Here is a 16,760-nt window from a genome sequence, read left to right as displayed (position 1 = left end):
ACGAGGTTTGATTCGAGTTTGTTTTGTCGATACCAAGTTGGGTTAGTACGATTCGAGTTTGTTCAAATTCAAATCATTTTGAGTTTAGATCAACATGAACACATGTAGATTAATTTTGTTTGAGTCAAATAATGTAGGATTTAAATCAAATTATGTGTTATCTGATTAAGTAAGATTCAAATAAAATTCTCGCAAGTGAACAGTTCAAGTATCGAGTCAAATTTGAGTGGACGATATTTCAAATTAGTTCATTTGAACATTACTCCCTTCATATCTTGAAGAGCAAAACACTCCTTATTGAGAAATGACAACAAAAAATGTTTAAATTGGCCAATTGAACAATCTGGTATTGAAAATATATAAGCCAAGTAGCCAACACATACTCTCTCAGCCCATTTGGTTAATAGTAATAAATGGTGGTTAATAGTAATAAATGGTGGTAATGAGAATAATTTATAGTTTAAAATTTCATCAAAAATTCCATATCATTCTCATGGTAATGAAGCTTTAATCACAAAAAAGTTTTTTTGTTTATAAATTTTCATTACCACCTAATACCACATCTCCTATCTTAATGCATTGGAATGAATTTTATGAAGAAAATAAGATGATTGAAGTTGAACAAGCATGGCCATCAAGATACCAAAGAGATTTTTCAATCAAAATTACACTGATTTTTCATTCTCACTACCATCGTTTATTACCACCTACTAAACTGGTCGTCTGTAATTTTTTTACAGCATATATCAAATGCAAAGGTTCTGGGCAGCTAAATACATTGCTCAATACTAATTACATACAAGGAAGGATCCTCTTTTGCAAACATTCATGAATCATACTTGACCTCTTTTCTCTTTTTGTTAACATCAAAAAGTATTAAGAAAAACTAGACGAGCTCTTTGGGACGCCGTACAGTTACATCCTAGTTTACTATTCTACGACAATAAACGAAAACGGAAGCCTTTACATCATCAAATTTCACCCACCAACACTAAAGCCTCTGTCTGCTGCATAATCCACAAAGCTGTAGAGTGGGAGTACCTTTTCACCGTATTTTTCGAAACCGTCCAACTCCTTCCTTGCTTGCGCTCGTAGATTTTCTGCTACTTCTTTCGCCTTCTCCAGCCCATAAACACTCACATAGCTCTTCTTCCTCCTTTTCGCCTCTCCTTCGGTCTTTTGTTTCTCTTTTAAAATATCGTCCACCACCTGATATAAGATACCAACAGATTTACCATATCTTCTAAGTCGTTGGATCTCATCATCGTTGGCACCAGCCAATATTCCTCCACAGACAGCTGAGCACTCGGCAAGTTCCCCAAACTTCTTTTCTTGAATGAAGTCCAGAACCTCTGGGCCACCTTCAAGTGCCAAATATTCACCTGCAGCCATACCTGTGGACCCTACAGTTCGAGCAATCTCTGCAATGACCTGCAGGATTCGTGTCTCAGGGACCAGTTCACGTGGGGTATGTGTGACGATGTGACTGAAGCCAAGAGGGAAAAGTGCATCTCCTGCAAGAATCGCCATGTCTTCACCATATATGACGTGGTTAGCTGCATGGCCTCGTCTTACTTGATCATTGTCCATGCACGGTAGGTCATCATGAATCAAAGAAGCAGCATGTACCTGTTTGCAGCTTATCGAGTTATATTCACCAGTACCGATTACAGATACTGATCCAATAAAGCATCTAACTAAATGAGATAAAAACAGATAAAGAGCCCTTGTACACATTGAGCAAGAAGTAAAATAGAAGTACCAAAAATGATGACTTTTCACTACTACTTAATTCCACTTCTTGAAATGGTAATGCAAAGAATGAGTTTGTGAAAAATGAGATGTGAATTAAGTAAAACAAGCATGACCATTACGAAAATTTCCGTCACTATTCCCAACATTTAATACCACCGTAAGCCTATAAATCATGAAATAACTCGAGCACTTTAAGAGAAATGCCTTGTTCTTCTCCTTTACCATGAATGGTACAAAGGTGCATTGGCATAGATTTTTACTAGTTTGAGAAGTCATTGCCTATCCCAGAGATTAATCAACCATATAATAAACAGGGATGACTCAAATTATAAAGGCACTGTATCAACCAACCATATGATATATTTTCACCCATAAAAGTTCAGTTGTGAATGTAGCCATCTCATACTAGACCAGGCCTTACTCCACAACTTATTTATGTTCGTTCAAGCCAGGGCCGGTTCTTAGCATAATCAGGGTAGCTTACCGCCTATGACCCAAAAAATAAGAGAGCTCAAATATTAAATGGTGTTATTTAGACCCCGTTCTGAGCATACACTTTTAAAGTGATTTGTTTGTGAACTTTTTATATTTGAAGTAATTTTAGAATATAATGTTATAGTACATTTTGTCTAATTACTTTTTTGAAGTGAAAATTTTTTATCTTTTGATATAATGAAGGGCCCATTTTTTGAAAGAAATGGTAAAAATAAATAAGGCCCCCAAAATCTTAGCTCTGCCCCTAGTTCAAGCTTGTTAGTTATCTTCACTTCCAAACTTCCACTGCTAGTTCAATTCAGTTGTTCGTCTTTTCCAATAAATTTGAAAGATAACACCACTCACACCCTTGGCATATCTAATTTTAATCCTATACTAAAATGTATAGGATAAGGAGGATTGAGTTGCTAAATTTAGACTCTTATGGTAGGATAAAATCTTTTCATCATCATTTCCGAATAATATCAAACCCATTAAACATGAAATAAGTTAAAATCTAAAACATTCACACCATTGACAAGTTTTATAGTATAATAAAATTTAAAAGAAAAGAGAAGAAAAGATTGAATGATTAAAATTAGATTTGGTGACTTATATAATTTCCATACAACACTAAAACTATTAAACCAAGAAATAACTTGAGAGATTTAGGAGAAATTCTTTGTTATTATCCACTGCAATGCATATTAGAAAGCCGCATTGCCATTATGGGTATGATCATAGTTTCTACATAAAGATACAACGGTTATGATGATGATGGTATGAGAAGACAAAGTCAATCCCAGATACAAACCGACCATATAATAACAGGGATGATTCAAAACTTAAAGGCACTCTATCAACCAAGCAGAAGATAAAATTTCCACCCATATAAATTATTATCCCAAATTTCACCACAGATTCCACCTTCAATTACATGATTATCATATCCAGATAATACTAAACCCATTTACGGCCTTGTTTAGTTCAACTGGTTTTTACTGATTCCATACTAGTTGTACATGATGTTTAGTTATAAATTACAAGTGAGTTTCACCGATTGAAATTGATTTTTATTTATTGCAACTTGTTTTACTTATACCAACTGATTTTTACCGATTAAAACTAATTTTTAGTGGTTAATTAATTTTCCTAAGGTGAACTAAATAACGCCTAAACCATAAAATTAATCTTGAAATTCATTAACCATATAACCCAACTATACAATTGCAAATACAACTACCACAAATGCTCATCCAATTTCCACTAAGAAATAAAAAAAAGAACATTTGCTAAAACAAACCATGAAATCAATCCTGAAATTTATCAACCACACAACAAATACCTTCAACCAAAATTACTTGAACTGAAAATTACATCAAATTCGAATCAACTAAGAAATAACCCATCAAAAACAAAAACAAAAATTACTAAAACAAGGGGATTACCATTTCAAGGGCACAGGCAGTAGGAAAGGCAGCGGAGCGGTGACCACCAAAAAGCTCACAGGCGGTGATACACATAACAGGTGGGGCACGCTTAGCGGCTTTATCAAGGGCAGTGTATCGCATAGCTTCATAAATTACTTCAGGATAAGAAACCGGGATTGATTCATCAAGTTTCTGATTAATTTCTTCAATCAAGGCCGTCCAATATGTGCGCAGATCAAATTGATGATCAACGGTGGATGATGGGGTTGTTGTCATGGCGAATGATGAGGGCGAGGAGCATCTGATTATTACCCTTGTGAGGCGGTTGTTTGATTGACGATAAGGTGAGGTGTGGTGGAGGTTTAGGATGTTGAGAGTATGAAACGACGACGTCAAGGACAGCAAAACCATTTTCTATGCCAAATGATGGGAATTTTAGACTCGCAACTTTGCAAGTGCTTAAGAGTTAAGACTGAGTGAGAAACTGTCTTGTTTCAAAGAGACATTAAAAAAATAAAATTAAAAGTCTCAATTTGTATCATTTGAAAATTTTGACTTTAAACACATTTTATTTTAAAATATCTAATCTATTCGAATTACAAACTTAATGTTTTATTTTGCGAATGCATCCATTATTGTATTAATATCTAGCGTTCAGGTCAAATATGTGTTCCAACCAATTTAATGGTTGGAATTTTAGTTTAGAAAATAGTCGAAATTCTATGATTTATTCTGAATGTTATTTACATTGACACTTAATAGTTGTAATCCACAAAAAAAATATATTAAAATTATAGGTCGCAAAAAACCTAAATTTCAAGTCTTTAGTTCACAAATTATTCTTAAAACAATAATAAAATCTATGACTAGTGCATAGCAACATTTCATAGCCTAAGGCAGCATAGTGCACATCCAACAACCCCAATAGCAGAACTCTGCAGAAGCATCAGCACATCAACATCACACCAGTAAGTGAATTATCAGCACACAAGAAACTCTCTCTTATCAAAAGTTTGTTCATGAACATCGACTTGGAATGTAAATGCTTTCTTAATGTCATTGACATCTATAAGATCACCTAGAAACAGGAGTATTGGTTGCACTGAGTTTGAGAATTTGAATGACCAACAACTTGAGTATCGACTCGCAATGTATTTAATTTTGATTCTGCCTCATCTTCCATGTCAGACACATGTTCAAGCTCTATAGTTCCATCTCCATTGGACAAACTCGATTGTTAATCTCGAATTTTTGGATCGTACCAACATGTTTTCCTTCTAGTCCTACTTCTGCGTCTTCTAATTAATATGAATATCAACATCATCTAAATACATAAATTAATATAATATTCGTCCTACGGTCATTTTATTGTGTTTCCCTATTAATGTACTGACATTCACAATAAGTCATGTTTTAAGCCATTTTAATGTTTTAAGCCAATATTTGGAAGTGTAAATTTTGTAAATGTAAGATCCAGTGTATGGTAGAAGAGAAGGATAATTAAAAAGTGACAATGAACATTTATGTTTTTTCATCCAGAAGATACATACCAGACAACTTGATTTTGGAATTTACTATCTTCATTAAAAATTATTACACATTAAACGCAAAAAATCAGAATTAAAAAAGGACCACACAAAACTTCTGCGTAGAGATGAATGGATTTTGGGGCTTTTATCATCCAACAAATACAAATCAATGAAATCTAACACACAAAAGTCACATTCATCTTGACAATTTACTTCAAAGAAAAAGAGTAATTCACTAAACGATTCATCATACGAATTGCAATCAAAATGGAAAACATAATTTTATTCATCAAGAAAAAAAAAAACAAAAAAAGCTGACAATTAGGGTTTACAAAAGCTTTTAAACTGTAAATTAATCATATACAAATACCTGATGATGATGACGAAAATGGGAGAAGGGGAAGGATGCAGTTATGGAAGAACAAGAAGCAATGAATGGGGGTGTTATGGCGAATTGTTGATTAGTGATTACTAATTACATACAAATCATAATTTATGCATCAAGTGGACGTGCCGGAGTGGTTATCGGGCATGACTAGAAATCATGTGGGCTCTGCCCGCGCAGGTTCGAATCCTGCCGTCCACGAAATTTTTAGATTCTTCAATTTTCTTTGAAGCTAAATCTAAAGCCTGCCGTTTACGAATTTTTGTGGATGTTTATCTTTCTTTTTATCGAGAAATTGAATAGGTAATTCATAGATATTCTCAATTCTACTCATATTGAATGCCTGTTTGTTTAGACTAATCTTAGAAATTGAGAACTACTATTGCTTTGTCTTCTTTGTTGTTTGTTTGTTTGTAAAAAAGAAGTTTGAAAAACAAGTATTTGAATTACGATTTTGATTGGTATATTCATGGGTGAACTATTAGAATGTTGCTATTTGAGATTATGGACGGATTTAGAAAATAATTTAAATAATGTCACTAACAACTTGCACGTTACAAGTCTTAATCTTAATACACCTGTGTTATATGGTGAATACTCAATCAACTTCTTTACCTGATTTTCTTATTTTATATAGGAGGTTTATAATGTGTAAGTATTATCCTAAATAGTCAGGTTAATACCCTTCATCCATAATCCGTCACTAATTTAGATTTCATAGAAAGTTAAATATAGTTTGTTATTAGCCTATACCAAAGCTAAACCCAATTCACTTAATATATGTTGTGAAAACAAACTAATATGAGTAGTTTCTTTATTTGATTTTTGTCTTTTCAATCCACTTTAAAACTATAAAAAAAATTATAACTTTAAAACTATAAGAGATAATTTTAAGACTATAAGTACACTTTAATTTAGATAATAAGTGTATATTGAGCTAGCACTAGGGATGCAGGCGGGGCGGGTCTAATAGGAGACCCGCCCCATCCCCGCCCCGATCGCCCCATCGGGGCGGGGATGGGTCCCGGTTTGATGGGTCATGGGGCGGGTACGGGTATAAAATTCATACCCACCGTGGGGATGGGATGGGGATGGGGATGGGGATGGGGATGGGTTTTAGGTGATACCCGCCCCATTCCCGCCCCGCCCCGCCTCAAGAAATGTACAAATTTTGGGATATGTGTTTGTTTGAGACTTTGAATGTGTGTTTGTTTGAGACTTTGGAGTTTGGATATGTATTATGGGTTTTAAGGCCCAAATGATTGAATATAAATATGTGGCACATATGGGTATTAAGCGGGGATTTGACGGGTGGTGGGTTGGGAAAAATGGATATTAGACGGGGATGGATACCCAGATGGGTGGTGGGACGGGGATGGTTTTAGGTACAAACCCATCGGGGAGGGGACGGGGAAAGAAATTATACCCGCCGCGGGGATGGGGACGGGGATGGGTATTGCATTAACAGATGTGGATGGGGATGGGAATTCCAATCTCCGCCGCGCCCCGCCCCGTTTGCATCCCTAGCTAGCACAATAATAATAGTCTCACTGTAAAACTGTCTTATTTTAAAATTTGTGAAGATAAAATTACTTTTCATTTTTGAAATAAAGATGGAATCATGGAATATACCTCTTTTTAATTTACTTGCTAAAAATTTCTATTAAAAATCTAATAAATTGTAAAATTAATTTATGTAGTGTTTGGGAACAAGTATTTAATTTCATGAAGGATTTGAGAATGATAAGGTTTGGGTAGTCATTCTCAACTTTAATTAGTTTAAAAACAATAGTGAAATTTGATCCAAATCTAAATTTGAAAATTTTTTATTTGTCAAATAATAAATTTGAGCAAATTACAAATTTTCAAATAAAATCATCGTTTCCAAACATGACATTAAGATATTTGTAAATAATAACTCAATTTTTTTTAAAAATAAAAATAATTAATCAAATACCATTATGATTTTTGAAAAATTACAATTACAAAAATTGATATCAATAATTTTGTATTTGAGATGAATTAATCAAGATCTCACTTGATTATGTATTTAAGTTATAAATTAAAAGTAAAATACAAATTAAGAGTAATTGTTTAATATCTGAAAGGATGTAGTATTATAAGAGTAATAGCCACCAATCAAAATTTATATATTTTCATATCATTTTAAAATAGGTTATTGTGAATGCTATAGTAATTTCACTCTTAATCGTAGAAAATTCAACAGAAAAGTACAATTAAGTCTAATAAGTGACTAAAGTCTAAGTACATATCATTCCCTAACGCTTCCAAAAAATAAAGAACATTTCTTATTTCAACATGTTAACCCAAGAAGGAGGTGGCCAACAAAAACACTTGGAATCTTCAAGTGATCCAAAGTCTCCCTTTTCATAATCAAAAACTCCAATCTCATCACTACTCTTCACTACATCTTCATCCCAATCATCATCAATATTTCGATCCTTTTTCTCATAAAACTTTCTCCCTAAATTCTTAGAGGAAAAGTATATGCAATTTCTTTTTAATCCCATCACATTAGAGGTAGAAAATGAAAGATATTTGCTTAAAAAAATTACACGCCCTCCTAAACTTGTAAGCAAGACCCACTTTTTCTCATCATTTTCTAACTTATAAACATCGATTGCGTTTACTTCTAACGATTCATCAACCGAACAAGTATACAAATCTACTAATAACAATTCATCACTTGATTTCACCAAATATTTTTTATCACCTCCAGTAATCGATTTAACCATTACACTAACCACTACTGAAGAATTATTGATATAATCAATAATTACAGTTCTACCATAATCTGTTACCGCGTAAAATTTTCCATCGTACTCTGCCACATCAACATAACGCAATGACCAATCATAAACAAATTCACTTCTATCATCATAACCAAGTGCATCACCCTCCAAAAAAGCCCATTCTTGCAAAATAGACTTGTACATCAATAATTTACCACTTGAACTATGGGTAGATAAAATAGTAAAATTACCATTTTCTCCCACACAAGCTACTTTCTCATTCTCCATGTTATACAAGCTTAAATCACCAACACCATTCCCACCAATACTATGAAGAACATATTCATGGCCAATTTCCAAAGTATTAACATTAGAAAGTTCTAGAATATTGAAGTTAGAATTCTTTATTAGATTCTTGTTAGAGAAAGGGCTTAAGAGGTGAAACACCCCTAGTTTTTGCTCCTCTGTTTTGATTACCCAAGAAGAGTTTGGATCAGAGGAAAGAGAAATGAGGAAAATGGTTTGTTTGGCGAGGCGAAGATCGAGATGATGGAGATGAGAGCTGAAGAATTTGATGGTATGAGGGTGAAAATGGGTGGATGGTTTAGGAGGAACAGAGGATCGCCATGAAGAACAAACAGAGCGAAAATGGCGGGTATTTGAGGATGTGTAGTTAAGGTTAGAGATGAGTTGTAAGAGGTCTAATGGGAGTTCAGACCAATCCGCCATTGTTGAGGGGTTTAAAGCTTGAGGAAGAGAGTGTTAGGGAAGAGAAAATTGGGAAGGTATGAAGAAAACTTTTGGGGTTTTAGATAGTATTTATAAATGAAGTTTTTGATGTAAAAAAGAAAGGAATTAGTTAGAAATTTCTGCCTAATTGAAGATGAATTTTATGGGTCAAGTCAATGTGAATGATGATGTTAGGGTTTTTGTCTTGGTATGGAATCCTAAATTAACTGTACAAATAAAGATAGTTACTTTACTCCTCTTTTCTAATTATTACTACTTCATCCCATTAAATTAGCATTTAAAGGGAAAAAATATTTTTTAAAGAAAATTTAGATATTTAGTACAAAATAAAAAAGTGAATTATATAAACGAAATTAAAAAATTAAAATATATGAATGATGATATCAAAAGAAAATTTTAAATTCTTGTTTAAAAATAAAATAATGCAAAATCAGTGGAATGAACTATAATAGCAAAATGATAGGGTACTAAATAAGTGGGACAAAAGGAGTATTTATGTTACACAAAATGTTTTTTATTTTGTTTTTTATTGTACAGGAAATGATAACGGAAGGAGAAAACTAAAAAACTATAAAACTAAAAGAGGGGACATCAAGAATCAAATTCATATTCTATTTACATCAAAAAGTGGTATATGCCCTATGTGAGGTAAGACTTGATTCTCGATTAGTCTTTTTGTTATGACTTCTATGAAATCATTATAAGGGTACAACAAAAATCAATAACAATTTTTTATTCCCTTTGTTTTCATTTGTTTTTTCCATTCACTCTTCACAATGCAAACTCAAAATTCAAAGATAGATGAAAATTCATATTGAGACGAATCTATTAAGATCCAGCATAAATATGTAATATTATTTTTTATATCAATAGATGAAAATTCATAATCAAAGTTTGCCACTAAAATTCATTAATTTTATTTGAGAAGGATATATCAAAACGAAGAAAAATAGCATCTATTTATTTTATATTTAAAAAAAATTTTGGATTCTAAATAAACAAAATAAAAGTAATACAAATTAATATATATAGCCAACTAATTCAGAGGCTCTGTCCAATTAAAAATCTTGTACGTGCCTAGAATCACATCTAATTTTTATAAGATTATTTCTCCTTAAATATATTCATGTTCCGTTTATTTTTCTCATTTTGTTTCGGTGACTTTGTTTGGGTTGAATGAGAATATGAGATTATACTAATTTTGAAAAAGAAAAAAATTAATTAGCTTATCACTCCATTAAACATTGTACTAGCTTGACATAATTATAAGCATAAAAGTAAAATTACAAAGTAAAATTATCTTTTGATTTGTGTATGCAATGCTAAAAAGTATATTTTATTCGATTCACTTGTAATTAATTATTATGTACAAAAAATTAAATATTATTATCTATTAACCTTATTGTATGATTTTTCTTCATCAATGCATGAAAAATAAAATATTATTTGATTTTATCTTAATGTATATCAAATATCAATTCATTTGTGTATCGTAAAACATTTAAAAACCTAGTAAATAAATTCTTTATTCTTGACTTGACTAAAACTATTAGTTCAAGAACAAATTAAATTATTTTTCAAAGAAAGTAATAAAATTCTTTATTCTTGACTTTGACTAAATCTATTAGTTACGGAACATATTAATTCTTTTGAATTTGCTTTTTACAAAGAGACTAACAACTTGGATTTAATCGGTTCAAAATAGTTGAATATTTAGAAATAAAAGAGATAATATAAAGAGTAAAAGTGGTGAAACTATATCTATTGATAGACATGAAACATATTAATTAGGTTAGAATAAAAAGAAAAATATGACAAATTAACTTAGATTAAGGAGTAATGACTAGCATAAAATATTTCACCAAGTGATTCCTTCGTCCTATTATACTTTATAAATTTCACTTTATATACAATTTGATATATTTTTTTATTATTTATATTTTAAATTATACATGATAAAAAATTATAAAAGTTAACCTTATGAAAGTTTGTAATTTGACGATTTAAATATGTTTTCAATTGACTATACTCTTTATTATATTGGAGTATTAATCGCAATATATAAAATAAAAATTCTAACAAGATTTTAAGAATGAGAGTTTATTTTTTTTTTAAAAAAAAAACATCCCTCCTTAAAAAAAGAAGTAAATAAAAGTTCGGTTCATGCACCAAAGATGGTGTAGTAGTATTAATTAATTTTATTGACTCATAGATAAATAAGATGTGCATAACTTATCTAACACTTAATTAAGGTTAAATACAAGATTATGAAATACGACAACTTTTAGCTACCATATTGTCTAGACAATCTTTTCTAATAAAGGGGACAACACTTCTTCCTAATCTATCTAGATAGGAAGTTAAACTAGCTATCATACCAAACAAAGAACATACACCTACATACTACTTTCTTATAGTTTAAATTAAGGGTGTTACTAAAGTTCGTCAGCCCTTTTCATTTTATCGCTACCTTCCTTAAAATTTGAATTTTGCCCCTAAAGTTTAAAAAATTACAAAATTGCCACTGGACTTAAAACTTAATTAATACATGTTAATCACACTTAATAACACTATTAACACGTTAATCCGGAAGATTTGTCTATATATATCGAATTCTCAGTCGCGTATGAAGTACGAATTCAAACACAGTACTATCTCTCTAAAAACTCTTAAACAAGCTGTTACCTGTAATCGGTTAACTATGGCTAACGAAAGCGACTACGAATCAGATGCGGTACGTAAATTTTTCGTTTTGAATCGTTGGAAATTTGAAAAAAAAAATTAAATCGCACAAAACTAGGCGACTGGACCATGGTTCAGTCGCACAAAACTAGGCGACTGAACCATGGTCCAGTCGCGCAGTTTTGTGCGACTAAACCATGGTTCAGTCGCCCAATTTTATGCGATTATTTTTTTTTTTAATTTTTTTTATTTATTTACGTAAATTTTTTATTTTTATTTTTATTATTATTATTGTTGTCATTATTAATTTTAATTTTCATAATTTTTTTATTATTTTTATTAATATTATTATTATTATTATTGTTGTCATTATTATTATTATTATTATTAATATTATTATTATTATTATTATTATTATTATTATTACTATTTTTATTAATTCTTTTTTTAGTATTAGTATTTTTATTAATGTTTGATTATTATTTAAATTTTCGTCATTAATGTAATTAATTTATATTATTTTGATTTCAAATTTGCAGGAGTTTGAAAACTTTGGAGACAACGTAGACTACTCCGGTAGCTTTGTTACAGATGGAGAATTTATTTCCGTAGATGAGTTACATATTTGGGCCGATGCGATAGCAATAACAATAGGTTTTCAATTTACACGTGCTTCTTATAAAAAGAAAGAAGGACGTTTTAGAGTTAGTGTCTATTTAAGATGTCACCGCTATGGTAATATTAGGGGTGATGTACATAATCTAGATAATACTGTCCGACCTGGTTCTAAAAGGAGTTAACAAGATATAAAACAACATCAAACAAACACAAACACATAGCATAAAAGAAGTATATTTTCAAAACTCACGTATTCCGCTCTGCTTTGAGAAGGGCCAGGACCTGCAGTCGGGCCTTCGTCGGGGGCTATGTACGGATGCGAGCACACTCTGAACCAGTCAACATAATTAGGTTCCGCCTCTGATGGAACAGATGCCCGTCGAAGGCCCTGCTCAACAACGTGGGCACTAAAGAGGAACCTACTCCATGCCTCCAAATAAACAGCAGAAGAAGCAAAGGTCACGGAGTAGGTGTCGTGTGCCGGTCGGAGAGCCTTGGCTGGTCTCATAGGAGCGGGGAAAATAGCCTGCACGAACCCGATCTGTTGCAAAGTCCGCTCCGGCAAATACACCTCGACGATATCAAAGCACGTGATACCTCCGATGATGGTGGTGCGTGGGTGCTCATTCAGCAACGTACTAGGAGCAGAACTGTACGGAGTCCATTCCACCTGCATGCAGGCCAAGTTAACAAATAAGAATAATGTACAATTAAAAATACATGCATAACAAAATTAACTTTAAGTACACTACCTGAGTCTCCGTCATTGAGTCAAGAACCTTGCGGTAGTCCCTCAGCCTGTCCACCTCACGACATGGTTTCATCCTTGACCACATCTCCGCCCTAGTCATGTTTGGCACATCTTCTCGGCGAGAATGAGGGCGGAAAGCGGGAAAGTACTCATAGATCTATGTCTGGAGCAATGTCAGGCATCCCGCAATGGTCTTGCAACCAGCCCTAGATGTCATTCCGAGCTGCTTATACAAGTAGGTCAAGGTCACCGCACCCCAGGCCACCTCCTGCTGATCGACGTTCACGGCTAGTATCGGGTGAGGTCGCATGCCAATTCTGGTCTTATCGGCTAGCAAGGTAGAGCCGACGATAGCCATGTAGTACGCTGTCGTCTGGGTATCCATGACCTGCGACCTATGACACAGTCGCATCAGTTCAGCAACGTTGATGCAGCCGCAGGTGAACGCACCCCTACGCTGAAGCTCAGGCATAGGCTCCCCGAACAGATTGGTGATACCGACATGCCACTCCGCCTCAAAAGGCTCAGCCGGCAGAGAACCATCAATAGAAATGCCCAGTATGCGTTGCACGTCATGCAACATAATCGTCATTTCCCCCCATGGCATGTGGAAGGTGTTCGTATCCGGCTGCCACCTCTCCACGAACGCCAATATCAAAGCACAGTTGATGTACTGGTGCATAATGTCCGGTAGTCGGCCGAGGGAAGTGGTAGGTAGAACATCGTTTAGCGCATCGGACATATCCCTCAGTCGGATGATGGACTCCACCGGCCTCTTCCTAATACGGCAATCCAGAATCGGAGGCGTACGCTCGGAGCCGTCGAAAATACATTGCTAGGGATCAGTCGTGTATCTGTCGGCCCCTCGGGCTGGGGCGATGTGACTAACCAGTCCGTGTTAGCGGACTGTGAGGGCCTGCTCTCTCGTGGCGGCTCATTATTGACGAAACTACGTCCTGCGCGCTCAGATGCGGCAGAAGAACTAGGGCCGCCACGTGCGAATCTCCCTTTCGGGCCCCCGAACAACAGTCCAGTCCAATGGGCGAGAATCGGGAGCTTCGTATTGAACATCATCAGTATCATTATCATCATCACTAGAAACCCCCCCAATTACTCTGGATGCTTCCAGACTGGTCATCAAGAGGGGTTCAGACTAGGTCTAACGCACTCGACCTTTGGGCAATACTGTGTCTGGCAATCTCTTCCTGCCTAGCCCTCCTAGCAGAACCCGTTACCCCCCTCTTATGTGGGTCCCCTCTGAGTAAGGTAGGCCTAGAACTACTACCTCTCAACAATTGTCTAAAAAAACCCTTTTCTTTTCCTTGATTACCAGCCATTTACTATAATTTTTGACAATTTCATTAAATATTAATAATAAATGAACATAATCAAACATTAGGTTACATTAACCAGATGAACAAAAAACAATATTAATTTTCTAAATTGACAATAAACATAAAAATAATAACAACATTAACAAAAGTAATAACATTAATAATAATCATAACAATAATAACACAAATAATAACAATAATCATAACACTAATAACAAAAAAAATAATTATGAATAAAATTAAAGGATAATATAATAACAATAATAATAATAACAATATAATATAAATAAAAATAATAATAATTATTCTAAAAAGCAAAATAATAAAAAAAATGGAAAAAAAAAACACCAATAATAAAAATAATTTTCAACACAACATATAAAGTTTAATAATAATAATAATAATATTAATTATAATAAACATAATTAAAATAATAAATTAATAATTAAAAGAAAAATAATTATTTAATAATAAAAATAATAACAATCACAAAAATAATAAAAAAATCATTAATAATATCAGTAATAATAATAATAATAACAACAATAATAAAATTAAAAATAACAATAATAATTATCAAAAACAAACGAAAAAAAAAATTAAATGAATCGCCTAAATCTGGGCGATTGGACCCCGGTTCAATCGCCACATTTTGGGCAATTAAACCGGGGTCCAATCGCCCAGATGTGGGCGATTCATTTTACTTTTTTTTTAAAAAAATACTTAACATTTCAAAAAAAAAAAAAAAACCACAACAATAACAACAATAGTAAAAAAATATAAAACAGTTATTAAAAATAAACACAATAATAATTATTATAACAAACATATTTACATTAATAAATTAAAAATCAAAACATAAAAATATATTCAATAACAAATAATAACAATCACAACAATAATAATAAAATTATTAAAATAACAGTAATAAAAATAATAATAACAATAATAATAATAATAATAATATAAATAAAATTTATAATAATTATACAAAAACAAACGAAAAAAAAAATTTGAATCGAGATCTGGGCGGTTCAACTTTAATTTTTTTTTTCGTTTGTAAACTTAAATTAATTACATTCAAAAAAAATTACCTCGATTGATTGTTTGCGGATTGAACTTAGTTTTTTCTCCAACAATTTGCTTTTGTAAGTTGGTTTTTAAGTGTGGTAAGAAAAATTTTAGTGAGAATGTGGTATATATAGAAAATTTTAAGTTCAATGGCAGAATCGTAAATTTTTGATTATTCAGGGGCAAATACGTAATTTCATCAGGGGTGGCAATAAAATGAAAAGGTTGGCGAAATTTAAGGATTGGGTAAATTAATTGCTAGACTTTTTATTTTAACATAATTTAATGAATTGTTTTTATTCTTGATATATTTATTTGGGTATAATTAAAAATCATAAGAGTTGATATCATACTGAAAATATACATTAAACATAATCAATTAAATAAATTTTCATACATAAAAGTTCTTTTATACATTAAGAATAATATAAAAAAAGTTTATTGATAAAAAAAGCTCCCTTTAATCCACCAAAAACATCCCATTTACTTTTTGATACTATTCACTTATTACTTTTAATTTGTATTTTAATTTTATTTATAAATAAAAACATAGTTAAGTGAGATCTTATTTGATTTATCTAAATGTTAAGATTAACAATATCCATTTTTTATAATATTTCATTATGTATAGTGAGAGATAAGTACTGAGTAAGTGTATTAAATAACGTAAAAAAATAAATGAGACATTTTGAATGAAGGTAGTAATTACTAATCAAGTGTATTAACCGGTTAGTTCCCATATGTAAGGTTTCTTTATTTAACCTTAATTAACATTAATAAAAAGTTTATAATTTTAGAGAATCGAATTATATTTTAATTAAAGTAAATATCAATTTTTTAAGGTAAAATTGTATGTTCAATTCTCAACTAACTTTTTTTTTTGGTTATGTGATTTAAAAAATCATAATTCAAAAGAATTTAGATGTAGAAATCGAAATCTGAAAGTTAAGAACAGTCAAAGAATTATCTCTCGTCTTTTTATCAATGACAAATGACAAATGACTAATGAGTGATGACTGATGTCAGTGTAGGACAGTCAAAAAAGTATGGCCATATCAATAGTGTAGTAATTGTAATACAAAGTCTAGTCTAAAATTTGGGACAACAATGAATCACAAAGTAGGGAATGTAAACATGTAATTGTCAAATTATGGGCTATTAGTCTATTTTTTTTTATTATATGGTCGGGCCAAGAGAAGAGGAGAGATGTATTTAAAGTAGACTTGAT

General features: G+C 32.2%; 2 protein-coding genes and 1 non-coding gene across 3 annotated transcripts; 1 reads left to right on the top strand and 2 right to left on the bottom strand.

Annotated features, from left to right (window-relative positions):
• Positions 1–611: 611 nt before the first annotated feature.
• Positions 612–4,392, bottom strand: LOC130798329 (heterodimeric geranylgeranyl pyrophosphate synthase small subunit, chloroplastic-like). The gene is made up of 2 exons (XM_057661269.1): positions 3,678–4,392; positions 612–1,629 (listed from the first exon to the last, which is right to left on the bottom strand). The coding sequence occupies exons 1-2, from the start codon at positions 4,068–4,070 to the stop codon at positions 979–981; spliced, it is 1,044 nt and encodes a 347-aa protein (XP_057517252.1). The 5' UTR covers positions 4,071–4,392; the 3' UTR covers positions 612–978.
• A 1,300-nt stretch (positions 4,393–5,692) lies between these two features.
• On the top strand, positions 5,693–5,774 carry TRNAS-AGA (transfer RNA serine (anticodon AGA)). Its single transcript has one exon. It is a non-coding gene; the product is annotated as a tRNA-Ser (tRNA).
• Positions 5,775–7,666: 1,892 nt separating this feature from the next.
• LOC130798319 (F-box protein SKIP23-like) lies at positions 7,667–9,162 on the bottom strand. The gene has a single exon (XM_057661259.1). It carries the CDS (start codon positions 9,053–9,055, stop codon positions 7,883–7,885), a length of 1,173 nt encoding a protein of 390 aa, XP_057517242.1. The 5' UTR covers positions 9,056–9,162; the 3' UTR covers positions 7,667–7,882.
• Positions 9,163–16,760: the final 7,598 nt, after the last annotated feature.

This window comes from Amaranthus tricolor, chromosome 1 (genome assembly GCF_026212465.1).
Source record: "Amaranthus tricolor cultivar Red isolate AtriRed21 chromosome 1, ASM2621246v1, whole genome shotgun sequence".
Classification (NCBI taxonomy): Eukaryota; Viridiplantae; Streptophyta; class Magnoliopsida; order Caryophyllales; family Amaranthaceae; genus Amaranthus; species Amaranthus tricolor.
This window is presented reverse-complemented; position numbering and strand designations above follow the sequence as displayed.